General features: G+C 62.2%; 1 protein-coding gene across 1 annotated transcript; it reads left to right on the forward strand.

The window, feature by feature from the left end:
• The first annotated feature begins 273 nt into the window (after positions 1-273).
• GIPR (gastric inhibitory polypeptide receptor) lies at positions 274-20,797 on the forward strand. Its single transcript, XM_065859449.2, has 13 exons — positions 274-408; positions 1,722-1,809; positions 2,762-2,869; positions 2,944-3,065; positions 9,056-9,159; positions 9,242-9,392; positions 11,574-11,733; positions 14,958-15,018; positions 15,134-15,203; positions 16,531-16,619; positions 18,535-18,673; positions 20,539-20,580; positions 20,687-20,797. The coding sequence occupies exons 1-13, from the start codon at positions 367-369 to the stop codon at positions 20,795-20,797; spliced, it is 1,287 nt and encodes a 428-aa protein (XP_065715521.1). The 5' UTR covers positions 274-366.
• Positions 20,798-22,435: the final 1,638 nt, after the last annotated feature.

Below are 22,435 nucleotides of genomic sequence, written 5' to 3' on the forward strand. Positions count from 1 at the left end.
GAGGGGGGTCAGGGGACACTGGGGGTGGGGTTGGGGACACTGGGGGGTATTGGGGGGGGTCAGGGGGTCCCACAGTGACACGTAGGGAATGGGGGGGGACACGTCTGGGGACACTGGGCAGGGGGGACAAGGGACAGCGGTGTCACCTGGGGGGACATGGGGACACTTTGAGGAGGGGACGTGTGCGGAGGGACCTGGGAATGGGGAGGGGGGGACAAGTGGCACCAGGGACAAGGGACATTGTGTCTCCCCCCACCAGGAGCTGCCGTCACTGTCACTGTCATTGTCACTGTCACTGTTATTGTCACTGTCACTGTCATTGTCATTGTCACTGTCACTGTTATTGTCACTGTCACTGTCACCGGCATGGCCACCGCCCTGCTCAGGAGGGTCCTGCGGGGGACAGAGGTGAGACACCCCCCCCGGCCCCCAAAATGTCACCTGTGGGCTGTCCCCACACCCTGGGACACCCCAATGGCCACCCTGGGGTGGCCCTAAGGTTGTGGCCCCATCATAGTGTCCCCAGGGTGGTGGCACCATCATAGTGTCCCCAAGGTGGTGGCATCATCATGGTGGCCCCATCATAGTGTTCCCAAGGTGGTGGCCCCATCATAATGTCCCCAAAGTGGTGGCACCATCATGGTGGCCCCATCATGATGTCCCCAAGGCGGTGGCACCATCTTGGTGGCCCCATCATGATGTCCCCATGGTGGTGACAACATCTTGGTGGTCCCATCATGATGTCCCCAAGGTGGTGGCACCATCATGGTGGCCCCATCATAGTGTCCCCAAGGTGGTGACACTATTATGGTGGCCCCATAATAATGTCCCTAAGGTGGTGGCTCCATCATAGTGTCCCCAAGGTGGTGACACCATCATGCTGGCCCCATCATAATGTCCCCAGGGTGGTGGCCCCATCATAATGTCCCCAGGGTGGTTGCACCATCTTGGTGGCCCCATCATAGTGTCCCCAAGGTGGTGGCATCATCATGGTGGCCCCATCGTAATGTCCCCAAGGTGGTGGCACCATCATGGTGGCCCCAGTCACAGTGTCCCCAAGGCAGTGGCACCATCATGGTGACACCATTATGGTGGCCCCATAATAATGTCCCTAAGGTGGTGGCCCCATCATAATGTCCCCAAGGTGGTGACACCATCATGCTGGCCCCATCATAACGTCCCCAAGGTGGTGACAACATCTTGGTGGTCCCATCATAATGTCCCCAAGGCGGTGGCACCATCATGGTGGCCCCATCATAGTGTCCCCAAGGTGGTGGCACCATCATGGTGGCCCCATCATAATGTCCCCAAGGTGGTGGCACCATCATAATGTCCCCAAGGTGGTGGCACCATCTTGGTGGCCCCATCATAGTGTCCCCAAGGTGGTGACACCATCATGGTGGCCCCATCATAATGTCCCCAAGGTGGTGGCACCATCATGGTGGCCCCATCATAATGTCCCCAAGGTGGTGGCACCATCATAATGTCCCCAATGTGGTGGCACCATCATGGTGGCCCCATCGTAGTGTCCCCAAGGCGGTGGCACCATCATGGTGGCCCCAAAATAATGTCTCCAAGGTGGTGACACCATCTTGGTGACCCCATCATAACGTCCCCAAGGTGGTGGCACCATCTTGGTGGCCCCATCATAATGTCCCCAAGGTCGTGTCCTCACATTGGTGGCCCCGTGGCGATGTCCCCACGCTGTCCCCTCCCTGCAGGAGCGCTCGGCCCAGGCCACCCTGGCCGCGTGGCACCAGTATCGTCACGAGTGTCACCTGCGCCTGCGCCTCGAGCCCCCGGCCACCGGTGAGTGGGGACACTTGGGGACAATGGGGACACCCTGACCCGGGTGAGCGTGGATGGGGTGGGGACACTTGGGGACAATGGGGACACTATGGGGACAGTGGGGACACCCTGACCCCCACTGCCCAGTGAATGGGGATGGGTTGGGGACACTTGGGAACCATGGGGACACTTGGGGACAATGGGGACACCCTGACCTCAGTGAAATCAGATGGGTTGGGGACACTTGGGGACAATGGGGACACCCTGACCCCCAGTGTCCAGTGAACAGGGATGGGTTAGGGACACTTGGGGACAATGGGGACACCATGGGGACAATGGGGACACCCTGACCCCAGTGAGTGGGGATGGGTTGGGGACACTTGGGGACAATGGGGACACCCTGACCCCGGTGAATGGGGATGGGTTGGGGACATCTGGGGACACTTGGGGACAATGGGGACAATAGAGACCCTCACTGCCCAGAGAATGGGGATGGGTTGGGGACACTTGGGGATGTTGGGGACACTTGGGGACAATGGGGACACCATGGGGACAGTGGGGACACCCTGACCCCCACTGCCCAGTGAATGGGGATGGACTGGGGACACTTGGGGATGTTGGGGACACTTGGGGACAATGGGGACACTATGGGGACAGTGGGGACACCCTGACCCCCACTGCCCAGTGAATGGGGATGGGTTGGGGACACTTGGGAACCATGGGGACACTTGGAGACAATGGAGACACCATGGGGGCAATAGGGACACCCTGACCCCCACTGCCCAGTGAATGTGGATGGACTGGGGACACTTGGGGATGTTGGGGACACTTGGGGACAATGGAGACACCATGGGGGCAATAGGGACACCCTGACCCCCACCACCCAGTGAATGGGGATGGGTTGGGGACACCATGGTGACGACTGGGGACACCATGGTGACACTTGGGGACAATGGGGTCACTGTGCCCCCAGGACCCGTCTGCAACCGCACATTTGACATGTACGCCTGTTGGGGGGACGGTGTCCCCAACAGCACCGTCACCGTCCCCTGTCCCTGGTACCTGCCCTGGCACCACCGAGGTAACCGGGAGGGGCTGGGGGGGTGGCACCCACCCGTAGGTGACACGGGTGACATGGGGGACGCGGTGTCGCAGTTCAGGACGGGGTGGTGACGCGGCGCTGCGGCCCCGATGGCACTTGGGTGACAGACGAGACGGGGCGGCCGTGGCTGGACCACGAACAGTGTGGGGACACGCGGGGACAGCAGGAGCTGCAGGTGGGACATGGGGACACATGGGGGTGACACTGGGGATATGGGGGGCATAGGGACAGGAGGGGATATGGGGACATGGGGACATGGGGGACACGGGGACATGGGGGCCACCGGGGACATGGGGCGACACTGGGGACATGGGGGACATGGGGACATGGGGGTGACACTGAGAACATGGGGACATTGGGGGACACTGGGGACATGGGAATATGGGGATAAGGGGATATGGGGGACATGGAGGACATGTGGGATATGTGGGACATGGGGGACATGGGGACATGGGGGACATGGGTTGACACTGGGGACATGGGGGTGACACTGGGAACATGGGGACATGGGGACATGGGGGGACACTGGGGACACGGGAATATGGGGATAAGGGGATATAGGGGACATGTGGGACATGGAGGACATGGGGACATGGGGATATGGGGACATGGGGGACATGGGGGACACGGGGACATGGGGGCCACCGGGGACATGGGGCGACACTGGGGACATGGGGGACATGGGGACATGGGGGTGACACTGAGAACATGGGGACATTGGGGGACACTGGGGACATGGGAATATGGGGATAAGGGGATATGGGGGACATGGAGGACATGGGGGATATGTGGGACATGGGGGACATGGGTTGACACTGGGGACATGGGGGTGACACTGGGAACATAGGGACATGGGGACATGGGGGACACTGGGGACACGGGAATATGGGGATAAGGGGATATAGGGGACATGGGGGACATGGAGGACATGGGGACATGGGGGACATGGGGACATGGGGGATATGGGGACATGGGGGACATGGGGGACACGGGGACATGGGTGCCACCGGGGACATGGGGCAACACTGGGGACATGGGGGACATGGGGACATGGGGGTGACACTGAGAACATGGGGACATTGGGGGACACTGGGGACATGGGAATATGGGGATAAGGGGATATGGGGGACATGGAGGACATGGGGGATATGTGGGACATGGGGGACATGGGGACATGGGGGACATGGGTTGACACTGGGGACATGGGGGTGACACTGGGAACATGGGGACATGGGGACATGGGGGGACACTGGGGACACGGGAATATGTGGATAAGGGGATATAGGGGACATGGGGGACATGGAGGACATGGGGACATGGGGGACATGGGGGACACGGGGACATGGGGGCCACCGGGGACATGGGGCGACACTGGGGACATGGGGGACATGAAGACATGGGGGTGACACTGAGAACATGGGGACATTGGGGGACACTGGGGACATGGGAATATGGGGATAAGGGGATATGGGGGACATGGAGGACATGTGGGATATGTGGGACATGGGGGACATGGGGACATGGGGGACATGGGTTGACACTGGGGACATGGGGGTGACACTGGGAACATGGGGACATGGGGACATGGGGGGACACTGGGGACACGGGAATATGGGGATAAGGGGATATAGGGGACATGGGGGACATGGAGGACATGGGGACATGGGGGACATGGGGACATGGGGGATATGGGGACATGGGAGACATGGGGGACACGGGGACATGGGTGCCACCGGGGACATGGGGCAACACTGGGGACATGGGGGACATGAAGACATGGGGGTGACACTGAGAACATGGGGACATTGGGGGACACTGGGGACATGGGAATATGGGGATAAGGGGATATGGGGGACATGGAGGACATGGGGGATATGTGGGACATGGGGGACATGGGTTGACACTGGGGACATGGGGGTGACACTGGGAACATAGGGACATGGGGACATGGGGGACACTGGGGACACGGGAATATGGGGATAAGGGGATATAGGGGACATGGGGGACATGGAGGACATGGGGACATGGGGGACATGGGGACATGGGGGATATGGGGACATGGGGGACATGGGGGACACGGGGACATGGGTGCCACCGGGGACATGGGGCAACACTGGGGACATGGGGGACATGGGGACATGGGGGTGACACTGAGAACATGGGGACATTGGGGGACACTGGGGACATGGGAATATGGGGATAAGGGGATATGGGGGACATGGAGGACATGGGGGATATGTGGGACATGGGGGACATGGGGACATGGGGGACATGGGTTGACACTGGGGACATGGGGGTGACACTGGGAACATGGGGACATGGGGACATGGGGGGACACTGGGGACACTGGGGACACGGGAATATGGGGATAAGGGGATATAGGGGACATGGGGGACATGGAGGACATGGGGACATGTGGGACATGGGGGACACGGGGACATGGGGGCCACCGGGGACATGGGGCGACACTGGGGACATGGGGGACATGAAGACATGGGGGTGACACTGAGAACATGGGGACATTGGGGGACACTGGGGACATGAGGATATGGGGATAAGGGGATATGGGGGACATGGAGGACATGGGGGATATGTGGGACATGGGGGACATGGGTTGACACTGGGGACATGGGGGTGACACTGGGAACATGGGGACATGGGGACATAGGGGTGACACTGGGAACATGGGGACACTGGGGACACGGGAATATGGGGATAAGGGGATATAGGGGACATGGGGGACATGGAGGACATGGGGACATGGGGGACATGGGGACATGGGGGATATGGGGACATGGGGGACATGGGGGACACGGGGACATGGGTGCCACCGGGGACATGGGGCAACACTGGGGACATGGGGGACATGGGGACATGGGGGTGACACTGAGAACATGGGGACATTGGGGGACACTGGGGACATGGGAATATGGGGATAAGGGGATATGGGGGACATGGAGGACATGGGGGATATGTGGGACATGGGGGACATGGGTTGACACTGGGGACATGGGGGTGACACTGGGAACATGGGGACATGGGGACATGGGGGGACACTGGGGACACGGGAATATGTGGATAAGGGGATATAGGGGACATGGGGGACATGGAGGACATGGGGACATGGGGGATATGGGGACATGGGGGACATGGGGGACACGGGGACATGGGTGCCACCGGGGACATGGGGCGACACTGGGGACATGGGGGACATGGGGACATGGGGGTGACACTGAGAACATGGGGACATTGGGGGACACTGGGGACATGGGAATATGGGGATAAGGGGATATGGGGGACATGGAGGACATGTGGGATATGTGGGACATGGGGGACATGGGGACATGGGGGACATGGGTTGACACTGGGGACATGGGGGTGACACTGGGAACATGGGGACATGGGGGGACACTGGGGACACGGGGATATGGGGATAAGGGGATATAGGGGACATGGGGGACATGGAGGACATGGGGACATGGGGATATGGGGACATGGAGGACATGGGGACATGGGGGGCATGAGGGTCATGGGGACATGGGATGACACTGGGGACATGGGGGGGCACTGGGGACATGGGGTGACACTGGGGACACTGGGGACATGGGGACATGTGTGGCACTGGGTGCATGGGGACATGGGGTGCCACGGGGTGCTGTGTGGTGACATGATGTGACATTGGGGGCTGCGGGTGCCACACTGTCCCTTGTGCCCTCTGCTGTCACCCGTGCCACCGCTGTGCCACCCCTGGTGCCACCCACTGTCCCTTGTCCCCCACTCTGTCACCCCCGGTGCCACCACTGTCCCTTGTCCCCCACTGTGCCGTGTCCCCTGTGCCACCCGGTGCCACCCGCTGTCCCTTGTCCCCCGCCGTGCCGTGTCCCCGGTGCCACCCGGTGCCACCATGTGCCACCCGGTGCCACATGTGGCGCTGCCACGTGTCCCCCCCCGTGTGGCGCGGTGCCACGTGTGTCACCTCCCCCCCCCCCATGCCGGGTCGTGCTGTGCCGTGTGACACGGGTGACAAATGGGACACGGGTGACAAATGGGACGCGCCCTGGGCTGTGTCCCATGTCACCGTCTCCCCTCCCCATCCCTTGTCCCCCCTCCCTGTCCCCATGTCTGTGCCTCCTGTCCCCCCTCCTTGTCCCTTGTCCCCATGATGTCCCCATGATGTCCCCTGTCCCCTCCCCATCCCCTGTCCCTCCCTGTCCCTTGTCCCGTGTTCCCTGTCCCCTCCACATCCCCATGATGTCCCCTGTCCCCTCTGCATCCCCATGTCCCCTCCTCATTTCCCCATGATGTCCCCACGATGTCCCCTGTCCCCTCCCCATCCCCTGTCCCCCCTCCCTGTCCCTTCTCCCCTGTTCCCTGTCCCCACAATGTCCCCATGATGTCCCCGTCCCCTCCACATCCACACAATGTCCCCACGATGTCCCCTCCACATCCCCACGCTGTCCCCACGCTGTCCCCATGATATCCCCATGATATCCCGTGTCCCCACGATGTCCCCACGATGTCCCCATGATATCCCTGTGATATCCCATGTCCCCATGTTGTCCTGATGATGTCCCCATGATATCCCCATGATGTCCCCACGATGTCCCCATGATGTCCCCATGCTGTCCCCACAATGTCCCCATGCTGTCCCTGTGATATCCCGTGTCCCCATGTTGTCCTGATGATGTCCTGATGATGTCCCCATGACATCCCCATGATGTCCCCATGATATCCCTGTGATATCCCATGTCCCCATGTTGTCCTGATGGTGTCCTCATGATGTCCCCATGATGTCCTCATGATGTCCCCATGATATCCCATGTCCCCACGCTGTCCCCACGCTGTCCCCACACTGTCCCCACGCTGTCCCCACGATGTCCCATGTCCCCATGTTGTACTGATGATATCCCCATGATGTCCCCATGATATCCCCATGATATCCCATGTCCCCACGCTGTCCCCACGCTGTCCCCACGCTGTCCCATGTCCCCATGTTGTCCTGATGATGTCCTGATGATATCCCCATGATGTCCCCATGATATCCCCATGATATCCCACGTCCCCACGCTGTCCCCATGCTGTCCCCACGCTGTCCCCATGCTGTCCCCACGATGTCCCATGTCCCCATGTTGTACTGATGATATCCCCATGATGTCCCCATGATATCCCCATGATATCCCATGTCCCCACGCTGTCCCCACGCTGTCCCCACGCTGTCCCATGTCCCCATGTTGTCCTGATGATGTCCTGATGATATCCCCATGATGTCCCCATGATATCCCCATGATATCCCACGTCCCCACGCTGTCCCCATGCTGTCCCCACGCTGTCCCATGTCCCCATGTTGTCCTGATGATGTCCTGATGATATCCCCATGATGTCCCCATGATATCCCCATGATATCCCACGTCCCCACGCTGTCCCCATGCTGTCCCCACGATGTCCCCATGATATCCCATGTCCCCATGTTGTCCTGATGATGTCCCCATGATGTCCCTATGATGTCCCCACGCTGTCCCCATGATATGCCATGTCCCCACGATGTCCCCATGATGTCCTCATGATATCCCATGTGCCCATGTTGTCCTGATGATGTCCCCATGATATCCTCATGATGTCCCCATGATGTCCCTATGATGTCCCCACGATGTCCCCATGATGTCCCCATGATATCCCATGTCCCCATGTTGTCCTGATGATGTCCCCACGATGTCCCCACGATGTCCCCATGATGTCCCCACGATATCCCTGTGATATCCCATGTCCCCACAATGTCCCCACGATGTCCCCATGATGTCCCCACGATGTCCCTATGATGTCCCTATGATATCCCCACGATGTCCCCACGATATCCCTGTGATATCCCATGTCCCCATGATGTCCCCACGCTGTCCCCATGATATCCCCATGATATCCCACGTCCCCATGCTGTCCCCACGCTGTCCCCATGATGTCCCCACACTGTCTCCATGATATCCCATGTCCCCATGTTGTCCTGATGATGTCTCCATGATGTCCCCATGATATCCCCATGATGTCCCCATGATATCCCATGTCCCCACGCTGTCCCCACGCTGTCCCCACATTGTCCCCATGATATCCCATGTCCCCACGCTGTCCCCACGCTGTCCCCACGCTGTCCCCACATTGTCCCCGTCCCCGCAGCGCCACGCGTGGCTGCTGGAGCAGTTCCGCCTGCTCTACACCGTGGGTTACTCCGTGTCCCTCGTGGCCCTCGTCCTCGCTCTGCTCCTCCTCCTCCTCTTCAGGTACGGCCGGGGGGGCACCCACGGGTGCTGGGGGGGGCACCCATGGGTGCTGTCACCCCCCCGTGTCCCCCGGTCCCCGCAGGCGCCTGCGCTGCACCCGCAACGTGATCCACGCCAACCTGTTCGCGTCCTTCGTGCTGCGCGCCGGGGCCATCCTGGCCAGGGACTCCTTGCTGGGACGTCACCTGCGGCCGTGGGGACGCGGGGACCCCGGGGACATCGCAGGGGAGCAGGTGGGGACATCCCTGGGGGGACATGGGGACCTTGGGGACATTGCGGGGGAGCAGGTGGGGACATCCCTGGGGGGATATGGGGACATGGGGGCCTTGGGGACACCGTGGGGGAGCAGGTGGGGACACATGGGAGACACATGGGGGACACATGGGGACACTGGGGACATCGTGGAGGAGTAGGTGGGGACACATGGGGGACACATGGGGACACTGGGGACATCGTGGAGTAGTAGGTGGGGACACATGGGGGAGACACGGGGACACTGGGGACATCACGGGGAAGCAGGTGGGGACACATGGGTGACACATGGGGACACTGGGGACATCGTGGGGGAGCAGGTGGGGACATCCCTGGGGGGACATGGGGACCTTGGGGACATCGTGGGGGAGGAGGTGGGGACACATGGGGGGACACATGGGGGACATGGGGACATCATGGGGGAGCAGGTGGGGACACATGGGGGACACTGGGGACATCATGGGGGAGCAGGTGGGGACACATGGGGGGATACGCGGGGGACATGGGGACATTGCGGGGGAGCAGGTGGGGACACATGGGGGGATACGCGGGGGACATGGGGACATTGCGGGGGAGCAGGTGGGGACACATGGGGACCCTGGGGACATCATGGGGGAGTAGGTGCGGACACATGGGGACATCGTGGGGGAGCAGGTGGGGACATCCCTGGGGGGACACGGGGACCTTGGGGACATTGCGGGGGAGCAGGTGGGGACACATGGGGACCCTGGGGACATCATGGGGGAGTAGGTGCGGACACATGGGGACATCGTGGGGGAGCAGGTGGGGACATCCCTGGGGGGACACGGGGACCTTGGGGACATTGCGGGGGAGCAGGTGGGGACATCCCTGGGGGGATATGGGGACATGGGGGCCTTGGGGACACCGCGGGGGAGCAGGTGGGGACACATGGGAGACACATGGGGGACACATGGGGACACTGGGGACATCGTGGAGGAGTAGGTGGGGACACATGGGGGAGACACGGGGACACTGGGGACATCACGGGGAAGCAGGTGGGGACACATGGGTGACACATGGGGACACTGGGGACATCGTGGGGGAGCAGGTGGGGACATCCCTGGGGGGACATGGGGACCTTGGGGACATCGTGGGGGAGGAGGTGGGGACACATGGGGGGACACATGGGGGGACACATGGGGGGACACATGGGGGACATGGGGACATCATGGGGGAGCAGGTGGGGACACATGGGGGACACTGGGGACATCATGGAGGAGCAGGTGGGGACATATGGGGGATACATGGGGGACATGGGGACATCATGGGGGAGCAGGTGGGGACACATGGGGGGATACGCGGGGGACATGGGGACATTGCGGGGGAGCAGGTGGGGACACATGGGGACCCTGGGGACATCATGGGGGAGTAGGTGCGGACACATGGGGACATCGTGGGGGAGCAGGTGGGGACATCCCTGGGGGGACACGGGGACCTTGGGGACATTGCGGGGGAGCAGGTGGGGACATCCCTGGGGGGATATGGGGACATGGGGGCCTTGGGGACACCGCGGGGGAGCAGGTGGGGACACATGGGAGACACATGGGGGACACATGGGGACACTGGGGACATCGTGGAGGAGTAGGTGGGGACACATGGGGGACACATGGGGACACTGGGGACATTATGGGGAAGCAGGTGGGGACACATGGGGGAGACATGGAGGACATGGGGACATCACGGGGAAGCAGGTGGGGACACATGGGGGACACATGGGGGACACGGGGACATCGCGGGGGAGCAGGTGGGGACACATGGGGGACACATGGGGGACATGGGGACATCGCGAGGGAGCAGGTGGGGACACATGGAGGACCCATGGGGGACACGGGGACAACGCAGGGGAGCAGGTGGGGGGACACATGGGTTCACCCATGGGTGGGGGGGATCTGTAGGGTGTGGGGACACCCATTGGTTGGGGGTGGCACCCATGGGGGACACGGGGACCCTGGGGACATCGCCGCCATGATTTTAGCGTCACCCCAACGTTGGTCCCATCACACTCTTGGTCCCACCATCACCTTGTTGCCACCGCCATCCAATTGTTGGTCCCGTCACACCCCTGATGCCACCGCGCTCTGGGCCGTGCCGCGCTGCTGGTGCCACCGTGTCACCGTGTCACCGCGTCCCCGTGTCCCCAGTGGGTGGCCGGCTGCCGGCTGGCGCAGGTGGTCACCCAGTACTGCGTGGGTGCCAACTACGGGTGGCTGCTGGCCGAGGGGCTGTTCCTGCACAAGCTGCTGGTGCTGGTCACCTTCTCGGGCCAGCGCTGCCTGCCCGCCTTCCTGCTGCTGGGCTGGGGTCAGTGTCCCCGACTGTCCCCAAGTGTCCCCAAGGCTCCCCGAGTGTCCCCAGGGGTGTCCCTGAGTGTCCCCAGGGGTGTCCCTGTCCCCATTCCCCCCAACACAGGGGTGGCCCTGGGGGTCCCTGTTCCCATTTCCCCCACCCCAAGGGAATCCCTGGTCCCTGGGGGTGTCCCCAAGTGTCCCTGAGTGTCCCCAGGGGTGTCCCTGAGTGTCCCCAGGGTGTCCCTGTCCCCATTCCCCCCAACACAGGGGTGGCCCTGGGGGTCCCTGTTCCTATTTCCCCCACCCCAGGGGTGTCCCCAAGGGAATCCCTGGTCCCTGGGGGTGTCCCCAAGTGTCCCCAGGGGTGTCCCCAGGGGTCCCTGAGTGTCCCCAGGGGTGTCCCTGTCCCCATTCCCCCCACCACTGAGGTGGCCCTGGGGGTCCATTTTCCCATTTCCCCCACCCCAAGGGAATCCCTGGACCCTGGGGGTGTCCCCAAGTGTCCCCAGGGGTGTCCCCAGGGGCATCCCCGAGTGTCCCCAGGGGTGTCCCTGTCCCCATTCCCCCCACCACAGGGGTGGCCCTGGGGGTCCCTGTTCCCATTTCCCCCACCCCAAGGGAATCCCTGGTCCCTGGGGGTGTCCCCAAGTGTCCCCAGGGGTGTCCCCAGGGGTCCCTGAGTGTCCCCAGGGGTGTCCCTGTCCCCGTTCCTCCCACCACAGGGGTGGCCCTGGGGGTCCCTGTTCCCATTTCCCCCACCCCAAGGGAATCCCTGGTCCCTGGGGGTGTCCCCAAGTGTCCCCAGGGGTGTCCCCAGGGGTCCCTGAGTGTCCCCAGGGTGTCCCTGTCCCCATTCCCCCCAACACAGGGGTGGCCCTGGGGGTCCCTGTTCCTATTTCCCCCACCCCAGGGGTGTCCCCAAGGGAATCCCTGGTCCCTGGGGGTGTCCCCAAGTGTCCCCAGGGGTGTCCCCAGGGGTCCCTGAGTGTCCCCAGGGGTGTCCCTGTCCCCATTCCCCCCAACACAGGGCTGGCCCTGGGGGTCCCTGTTCCCATTTCCCCACCCCAAGGGAATCCCTGGTCCCCGAAGGTGTCCCCAAGTGTCCCTGAGTGTCCCCAGGGCTGTCCCTGAGTGTCCCCAGGGGTGTCCCTGTCTCCATTCCTCCCACCACAGGGGTGGCCCTGGGGGTCCCTGTTCCCATTTCCCCCACCCCAAGGGAATCCCTGGTCCCTGGGGGTGTCCCCAAGGCTCCCCGAGTGTCCCCAGGGGTGTCCCTGTCCCCATTCCCCCCAACACAGGGGTGGCCCTGGGGGTCCCTGTTCCTATTTCCCCCACCCCAAGGGAATCCCTGGTCCCTGGGGGTGTCCCCAAGTGTCCCCAGGGGTGTCCCCAGGGCTGTCCCTGAGTGTCCCCAGGGGTGTCCCTGAGTGTCCCCAGGGTGTCCCTGTCCCCATTCCCCCCAACACAGGGGTGGCCCTGGGGGTCCCTGTTCCCATTTCCCCCACCCCAAGGGAATCCCTGGTCCCTGGGGGTGTCCCCAAGTGTCCCTGAGTGTCCCCAGGGCTGTCCCTGAGTGTCCCCAGGGTGTCCCTGTCCCCATTCCCCCCAACACAGGGGTGGCCCTGGGGGTCCCTGTTCCTATTTCCCCCACCCCAGGGGTGTCCCCAAGGGAATCCCTGGTCCCTGGGGGTGTCCCCAAGTGTCCCCAGGGGTGTCCCCAGGGGTCCCTGAGTGTCCCCAGGGTGTCCCTGTCCCCATTCCTCCCACCACAGGGGTGGCCCTGGGGGTGCCTGTTCCCATTTCCCCCACCCCAAGGGAATCCCTGGTCCCTGGGTGTGTCCCCAAGTGTCCCTGAGTGTCCCCAGGGGTGTCCCTGAGTGTCCCCAGGGGTGTCCCTGTCCCCATTCCCCCCAACACAGGGGTGGCCCTGGGGGTCCCTGTTCCCATTTCCCCCACCCCAAGGGAATCCCTGGTCCCTGGGTGTGTCCCCAAGTGTCCCTGAGTGTCCCCAGGGCTGTCCCTGAATGTCCCCAGGGTGTCCCTGTCCCCATTCCCCCCACCACAGAGGTGGCCCTGGGGGTGCCTGTTCCCATTTCCCCCACCCCAGGGGTGTCCCTGGTCCCTGGGGGTGTCCCCAAGTGTCCCCAGGGGTGTCCCCAGGGGCGTCCCCGAGTGTCCCCGGGTGTCCCTGAGTGTCCCCAGGGGTGTCCCTGTCCCCATTCCCCCCACCACAGGGGTGGCCCTGGGGGTCCCTGTTCCCATTTCCCCCACCCCAAGGGAATCCCTGGTCCCTGGGGGTGTCCCCAAGGCTCCCTGAGTGTCCCCAGGGGTGTCCCTGAGTGTCCCCAGGGGTGTCCCTGTCCCCATTCCCCCCACCACAGGGGTGGCCCTGGGGGTCCCTGTTCCCATTTCCCCACCCCAAGGGAATCCCTGGTCCCCAAAGGTGTCCCCAAGTGTCCCTGAGTGTCCCCAGGGCTGTCCCTGAGTGTCCCCAGGGGTGTCCCTGTCCCCATTCCCCCCACCACAGAGGTGGCCCTGGGGGTGCCTGTTCCCATTTCCCCCACCCCAGGGGTGTCCCTGGTCCCTGTGGGTGTCCCCAGGTGTCCCCAAGGGAATCCCTGGTCCCTGGGGGTGTCCCCAAGTGTCCCCGAGTGTCCCCAGGGTGTCCCTGTCCCCATTCCCCCCACCACTGAGGTGGCCCTGGGGGTCCATTTTCCCATTTCCCCCACCCCAAGGGAATCCCTGGTCCCTGGGGGTGTCCCCAAGTGTCCCCAGGGGTGTCCCCAGGGGTGTCCCTGAGTGTCCCCAGGGGTGTCCCTGAGTGTCCTCAGGGGTGTCCCTGTCCCCATTCCCCCCACCACAGGGGTGGCCCTGGGGGTCCCTGTTCCTATTTCCCCCACCCCAGGGGTGTCCCCAAGGGAATCCCTGGTCCCTGGGGGTGTCCCCAAGTGTCCCTGAGTGTCCCCAGGGCTGTCCCTGAGTGTCCCCAGGGTGTCCCTGTCCCCATTCCCCCCAACACAGGGGTGGCCCTGGGGGTCCATTTTCCCATTTCCCCCACCCCAAGGGAATCCCTGGTCCCTGGGGGTGTCCCCAAGTGTCCCCAGGGGTGTCCCTGTCCCCATGTGCCCCTCCAGGGTTGTCCTTGCCCCATTTCCAACCCCCCAAGTCATGTCCCCAAGCGAATCCCCTGTCTCTGCTGATGTCCCCAAGTGTCACCAGATGTCCCTGTCCCCCCAGGTGCTCCCGTCCTCTTCGTTGTCCCCTGGGTGGTGGCCCGTGCCCTCTACGAGAACGAAGGGTGAGGCCATTGTCACCGCGTCCCCACATTGTCACCCCCCGAATGGGGACAGCACTGTCCCCAAGACGGTGACACGAGTGTCCCCAGGGAGGTGACACGAGTGTCCCCACCGCAGGTGCTGGGAGAGGAACGAGAAGGCGGCCGTTTGGTGGATCATCCGCTGTCCCATCCTGGTGGCCGTGGCGGTGGGTGCCATTGTCCCCAACCCCGGTGACATCACGGTGTCACCACCCCAGTGACATTGCGATGTCACCACCCCAATGACATCAGGTGTCACCTCCCCGATAACGTTGTGGTGTCGCCACCCCAATGACATCACGGTGTCATCTCCCTGGTGACATTGCAGTGTCACCACCTCATTGACATCATCGTGTCACCTCCCCAGTGACATGGCGGTGTCACCACCCCAATGACATCACGGTGTCACCTCCCTGGTGACTTTGTGGTGTCACCACCCCAGTGACATCACACTGTCACAACCCTGGTCACATGATGCTGTCACGACCCCGGTAACATCACGATGTCACCACCCCAATGACATCACAGTGTCACCTCCCTGGTGACATCATGGTGTCATCTCCCCAATGACATCACGGTGTCACCACTCCAGTGACATGGCGCTGTCACCACCCCGGTGACATTGCGGTGTCACCACCACAATGACATCACGGTGTCACCACCCCAATGACATCACAGTGTCACCACCCTGGTGACATGGTGGTGTCACCACCCCAATGACATCACAGTGTCACCACCCTGGTGACATGGTGGTGTCACCACCCCGGTGACATCATGGTGTCACCTCCCCGGTGACATCCCAGTGTCACCACCCCGCTGCCATGGTGGTGTCATCTCCCCAGTGACATCATGGTGTCACTTCCCCGGTGACATCACGGTGTCACCACCCCAGTGACATGGCGGTGTCACCACCCCAATGACATCAAGGTGTCACCTCCCCGGTGACATCTCTGTGTCACCACTCTGATGACATGGCAGTGTCACCACCCTGGTGACATCACGGTGTCACCACCCTAGTGACATGGCGCTGTCACCACCCCATTGACATCACGGTGTCACCACCGCGGTGACATGGTGGTGTCACCACCCCAATGACATCACGGTGTCACCTCCCCAGTGACATCGTGGTGTCACCACCCCAATGACATCACGGTGTCACCACCCCGCTGACATGGTGGTGTCACCACCCCAATGACATCACGGTGTCACCTCCCCAGTGACATCGCGGTGTCACCACCCCAATGACATCACGGTGTCACCACCCCAATGACATCAGAGTGTCACCATGCTGGTGACATGGTAGTGTCACCACCCGGTGACATCACGGTGTCACCACCCCAATGACATCACGGTGTCACCACCCCGCTGACATGGTGGTGTCACCCCCCAATGACATCACGGTGTCACCACCCCGCTGACATGGTGGTGTCACCCCCCCAATGACATCACGGTGTCACCAGCCCGGTGACATGGCGCTGTCACCGCTGTCCCCAGGTGAACTTCGTGGTGTTCGTGCGCATCGTCCGCATCCTGGTGGCCAAAGTGCGGGCGCACCAGGTGGCCCGAGGGGACACCCGGCTCAGGTGGGGACAGCGTGGGGGACACGTGGGTGGCACCGAGTCGGGGCCTCGTGGTGGCCCTGGGGTGTCTCTGTGGTCACTGTGTCCCCAAGTGTGTCCCTGAGTGTGTCCCTGTCCCCATATCAGCCCAAGTGTGTCCCCATGTATGTCCCCATGTGTGTCCCCACCCCCATCACGTCCCCAAGTGTGTCCCCATCTCTATCATGTCCCCAAGTGTGTCCCCATGCCTGTGGTGTCCCCATGTGTGTCCCCATCCCTGTCATGTCCCCAAGTGTGTCCCCAAGTGTGTCCCCACCCCATCATGTCCTCAAGTGTGTCCCCATGTGTGTCCCCAAGTGTGTCCCCACCCCTATCATGTCCCCAGATGTGTCCCCATCGCTGTCACATCCCCAAGTGTGTCTCTAAATGTGTCCCCAAGTGTGTCCCTGTCCCCATAACAGCCCAAGTTTGTCCCCAAGTGTGTCCCCACCCCATCATGTCCCCAAATATGTCCCCACCTCTCTCATGTCCCCAAGTGTGTCCCCATCCCATCATGACCCCAAGTGTGTCCCCGTGCCTGTTGTGTCCCCAAGTGTGTCCCCACCCCTATCATGTCCCCAAGTGTGTCCCTGTGTGTGCCCAGTCCTGTGTGTGTCCCCAAATATGTCCCCAGGTGTCCCCATGTGTGTCCCCACCCCTATCATGTCCCCAGGTGTGTCCCCATGCCTGTCATGTCCCCAAGAGTGTCCCCAAGAGTGTCCCCGTCCCAATCATGTCCCCAAGTGTGTCCCCATGTATGTCCCCATCCCATCATGTCCCCAAGTGTGTCCCCGAGTGTGTCCCCACCCCATCATGTCCCCAAGCGTGTCCCCAGGTGTGTCCCCAAGGGTGTCCCCACCCCTACCATGTCCCCACGTGTGTCCCCAGGTGTGTCCCCACCCCATCATGTCCCCAAGTGTGTCCCCATCCCTATCATGTCCCCAAGTGTGTCCCCATGCCTGTGGTGTCCCCATGTGTGTCCCCATCCCTATCATGTCCCCAAGTGTGTCCCCATGCCTGTGGTGTCCCCATGTGTGTCCCCACCCCTATCATGTCCCCAAGTGTGTCCCCATGCCTGTCATGTCCCCAAGTGTGTCCCCAAGAGTGTGCCCGTCCCAATCAAGTCCCCAAGTGTGTCCCCATGTATGTCCCCATCCCATCATGTCCCCAAGTGTGTCCCCAGGTGTGTCCCCAAGGGTGTCCCCACCCCTACCATGTCCCCACGTGTGTCCCCAGGTGTGTCCCCACCCCATCATGTCCCCAAGTGTGTCCCCATCCCTATCATGTCCCCAAGTGTGTCCCCATGCCTGTGGTGTCCCCATGTGTGTCCCCATCCCTATCATGTCCCCAAGTGTGTCCCCATGCCTGTGGTGTCCCCATGTGTGTCCCCACCCCTATCATGTCCCCAAGTGTGTCCCCATGCCTGTCATGTCCCTAAGTGTGTCCCCAAGAGTGTGCCCGTCCCAATCAAGTCCCCAAGTGTGTCCCCATGTATGTCCCCATCCCATCATGTCCCCAAGTGTGTCCCCGAGTGTGTCCCCACCCCTACCATGTCCCCAAGTGTGTCCCCAGATGTGTCCCCAGGTGTGTCCCCACCCCATCATGTCCCCAAGTGTGTCCCCATCCCTGTCCTGTCACCAAGTGTGTCCCCACCCCTCATTGTCCCCAGGTGTGTCCCCATGCCTATTGTGTCCCCGAGTGTGTCCCCAAGTGTGTCCCAATCCCTGTCACGTCCCCAAATGTGTCCCTCAGGGTTGTCCCCATGTGTGTCCCCACCCCTCTCATGTCCCCAGATGTGTCCCCATCACCGTGTTACCACCACCGCGTGTCCCGGGGGTGTCCGCGCTGTCCCCTCTGCTGTCCCCTCTGCTGTCCCCATTGGTGTCCCCGCTGTCCCCAGGCTGGCGCGCTCCACGCTGACGCTGATCCCGCTGCTGGGGGTGCACGAGGTGGCCTTTGCGCTGGCGGGGGAGGGGCAGGGGGGGGACACCCCCCGGCTGGTGCGGCTGTGCCTGCAGCTGCTGCTGTCGTCATCACAGGTGGGACACGGGGACGCTGGGGACATTGGGGACAATGGGGACATTGGGGACGATGGGGGCATTGGGGACGATGGGGACAATGGGGACGATGGGGACATTGGGGATGCTGGGGACATTGGGGACAATGGGGACATTGGGGACGATGGGGACATTGGGGATGATGGGGACAATGGGGACAATGGGGACAATGGGGACATTGGGGACGACGGGGACATGGGGACATTGGGGACGCTGGGGACATTGGGGACAATGGGGACATTTGGGACAATGAGGACATTGGGGATGATGGGGACATTGGGGATGATGGGGACATGGGGACATTGGGGATAATGGGGATATGGGGAACAATGGGGAGAGTGGGGATATGGGGACATCGGGGATATGGGGACAATGGGGACATGGGGACATTGGGGACGATGGGGACGATGGGGACATTGGGGATAATGGGGACATTGGGGACAATGGGGACATTGGGGACGATGGGGACAATGGGAACGATGGGGACATTGGGGATGATGGGGACAATGGGGACAATGGGGACATTGGGGACGACGGGGACATGGGGACATTGGGGACGCTGGGGACATTGGGGACAATGGGGACATGTGGGACAATGAGGACATTGGGGATGATGGGGACATTGGGGACGATGGGGACATGGGGACATTGGGGATAATGGGGATATGGGGAACAATGGGGAGAGTGGGGATATGGGGACATCGGGGATATGGGGACAATGGGGACATGGGGACATTGGGGACGATGGGGACGATGGGGACATTGGGGATGATGGGGACATTGGGGATAATGGGGACATTGGGGACAATGGGGACATTGGGGACGATGGGGACAATGGGAACGATGGGGACATGGGGGATATGGGGACATGGGGACATGGGGACATTGGGGACATGGGGACAATGGGGACGATGGGGACATTGGGGATATGGGGACATGGGGGTCATGGGGGACATGGGGACTTTGAGGATATGGGGGACAATGGGGACATGGAGACATTGGGGATATGAGGACATGGGGACATTGGTGATATGGGGACATTGGGACATGGGGACAATGGGGACAATGGGCACATGGGGACATGGAGACAATGGGGACATTGGGGATATGTGGGACAATGGGGACATGGGGATATGGGGACATTGAGGATAATGGGGACATTGAGGATAATGGGGACATTGGGGGCAATGGCGACATGGGGACAATGGGAATGTTGGGACAATGGGGACATTGGGGATATGGGGGACAATAGAGACATTGGGGACATGGGGACAAAGGGGACAATGGGGATATGGGCACGTGGGCACACGGGGACACTGGGGAGAATGGGGACAATGGGGACATGGGACAATGGGGACAATGGAGAGAATGGGGAAATGTGGACATGGGGACTTGGGGGACATCGGGGTCATGGGGATGTGGGGACATGGGGACATGGGGACATGGGGGACATGGGGACAATGGGGACAGTGGGGACAATGGGGACATGAGGGATATGGGGGACATGGGGACATGTGGAATATGGGGACATGGAGACATTGGGGATATGGGGGACATGGGGGACATGGGGGACATGGGGGACATTGGGAACAATGGGGACAATGGGGTATGGGCACATGGGGACAATGGGGACATGGGGACATGGGGACAATGGGGACAACGGGGGACAGTGGGGACACAGGGACATGGGGACATGGGGACATTGGGAACATTGGGACATGGGGGACATGAGAACAATGGGGACAATGGGGACAATGTGGACATGGGGACATTGGGACATGGGGGACATGGGGATATGAGAGGGACATGGGGACAACCCCAATGTCCCCAATGTCTCATGTCCCCAGGGTCTCGTTGTCAGCGTCCTCTACTGCTTCGTCAACAAGGAGGTTGGTGGCACGGTGACACCACAGCGTGACCTGGGGGGGGTGACACCACATCGTGACCCAGGGGGGTGACACACACATGGTGACCCCCGTGTCCCCGTGTCCCCAGGTGCAGGCCGAGGTCCGGCGGGGGTGGCAGCGCTGGCGCTGGGGGGTCACCCCCCCCCTCGGACCCCTCCCCCGCCCGGGGGGGGACCCCAGGGCCGAGAGCTGCTGCTGAGGGGGGGGGCACCCATGGGTGCTCTGGGGGGGGGCAAGGGGCTTAGAATCCTTTTTGGGGGGGTCCCTGGCACCTATGGGTGCTGGGGGGGTCCAAGGGTCCTAAAAGCTTTTGGGGGGGGGTCCCTGTGACTTTTGGGGTCTTGAGGGGGGGTTCCATCACCCATGGGTGCTGGGGGGGTGGGTCCAAGGGTCCTAAAAGCCTTTGGGTGCTGGGGGGGGTCCCAAAAGCCTTTGGGGGGTTCCCTGTCACCCATGGGTGCTGGGGGGGGTTCAAGGATCCTAAAAGCCTTTGGGTGCTGGGGGGGGTCCCAAAAGCCTTTGGCGGGTTCCCTGTCACCCATGGGTGCTGGGGTGGGTCCAAGGGTCCTAAAAGCCTTTGGGTGCTGGGGGGGGTCCCAAAAGCCTTTGGGGGGTTCCCTGTCACCCATGGGTGTTGGGCGGGGTCTCAAGGGTCCTAAAAGCCTTTGGGGGTATGGAGGGTCCCTGTCATGTTTGGGGTCTTGGGGGGGTCCCTGTCACCCATGGGTGCTGGGAGGGGGTCCCAAGGGTCCTAAAAGCCTTTGGGTGCTGGAGGGGGTTGAAGGGGCTTAGGGAGGGTCTCTGGCACCCATGGGCACCCATGGGTGCTCTGGGGGCGTCCCAAGGGTCCTAAAAGCCTTTGGGTGCTGGGGGGAATTGGGGGAGTTTAGGGAGGGTCCCTGTCACCCATGGGTGCTCTGGGGGGGGTGTCCCAAGGGTCTCAAAAGCCTTTAGGGGGTTCCCTGTCACCCATGGGTGCTGGGGGGGGTCCAAGGGTCCTAAAAGCTTTTGGGGGGGGTCCCTGTGACTTTTGGGGTCTTGAGGGGGGGTTCCATCACCCATGGGTGCTGGGGGGGTGGGTCCAAGGGTCCTAAAAGCCTTTGGGTGCTGGGGGGGGTCCTAAAAGCCTTTGGGAGTGTGGAGGGTCCCTGTCATGTTTGGGGTCTTGGGGGTGATCCCTGTCACCCATGGGTGCTGGGGGAGTACCAAGGGTCCCAAAAGCATTTGGGGGGGTTCTTTGTCACCCATGGGTGCTATGGGGGTGTCCCAAGGGTCCTAAAAGCCTTTGGATGTGTGTGGGGGGTCCCTGTCATGTTTGGGGTCTTGGGGAGGTCCGTGGCACCCATGGGTGCTGGGGGGGGTCCCAAGGGTCCTAAAAGGTGGCTCCCAAAATCCTTTAGTGGGTTCCCTGTCTCCAATGGGTGCTGGGAGGGGGTCCCAAGGGTCCTAAAATCCTATGGGTGCAGGGGGGGTGTCCCAAAAGCCTTTGGGGGGGTCCCTGTCACCCATGGGTGCTGTGGGGGGCTCCCAAGGGTCCCAAAAGTCTTTGGGTGCCAGGGGGATGTTGGGGGGGCTTAGGGAGGGTCCATGTCACCCACGGGTGCTGGGGGGGTGGTCCAAGTGTCCTCAAAGCCTTTGGGTGCTGGGGAGGTCCCAAGGGTCCTAAAATCCTATGGGTGCAGGGGGGGTGTCCCAAAAGCCTTTGGGGGGGTCCCTGTCACCCATGGGTGCTGGGGAGGGGGTGTCCTAAAATCCTGTGGGTGCTGGGGTTGGGTCCCAAAAGCCTTTGGGGGGGGGTCCTTGTCACTTTTGGGGTCTTGGGTGCGGAGGGGGGTCC

Source organism: Patagioenas fasciata, chromosome 33 (assembly GCF_037038585.1).
Source record: "Patagioenas fasciata isolate bPatFas1 chromosome 33, bPatFas1.hap1, whole genome shotgun sequence".
In the NCBI taxonomy this organism is placed as follows: Eukaryota; Metazoa; Chordata; class Aves; order Columbiformes; family Columbidae; genus Patagioenas; species Patagioenas fasciata.

Bases quoted from the DNA above. Each gene is read 5' to 3' on its own strand.
- GIPR (XM_065859449.2), top strand. From the start codon at position 367: ATGGCCACCGCCCTGCTCAGGAGGGTCCTGCGGGGGACAGAG. The intron at 1,810-2,761 runs GTGAGTGGGGAC...CTGTGCCCCCAG, and splicing joins CCTCGAGCCCCCGGCCACCG to GACCCGTCTGCAACCGCACA. The intron at 20,581-20,686 runs GTTGGTGGCACG...CCGTGTCCCCAG, and splicing joins ACTGCTTCGTCAACAAGGAG to GTGCAGGCCGAGGTCCGGCG.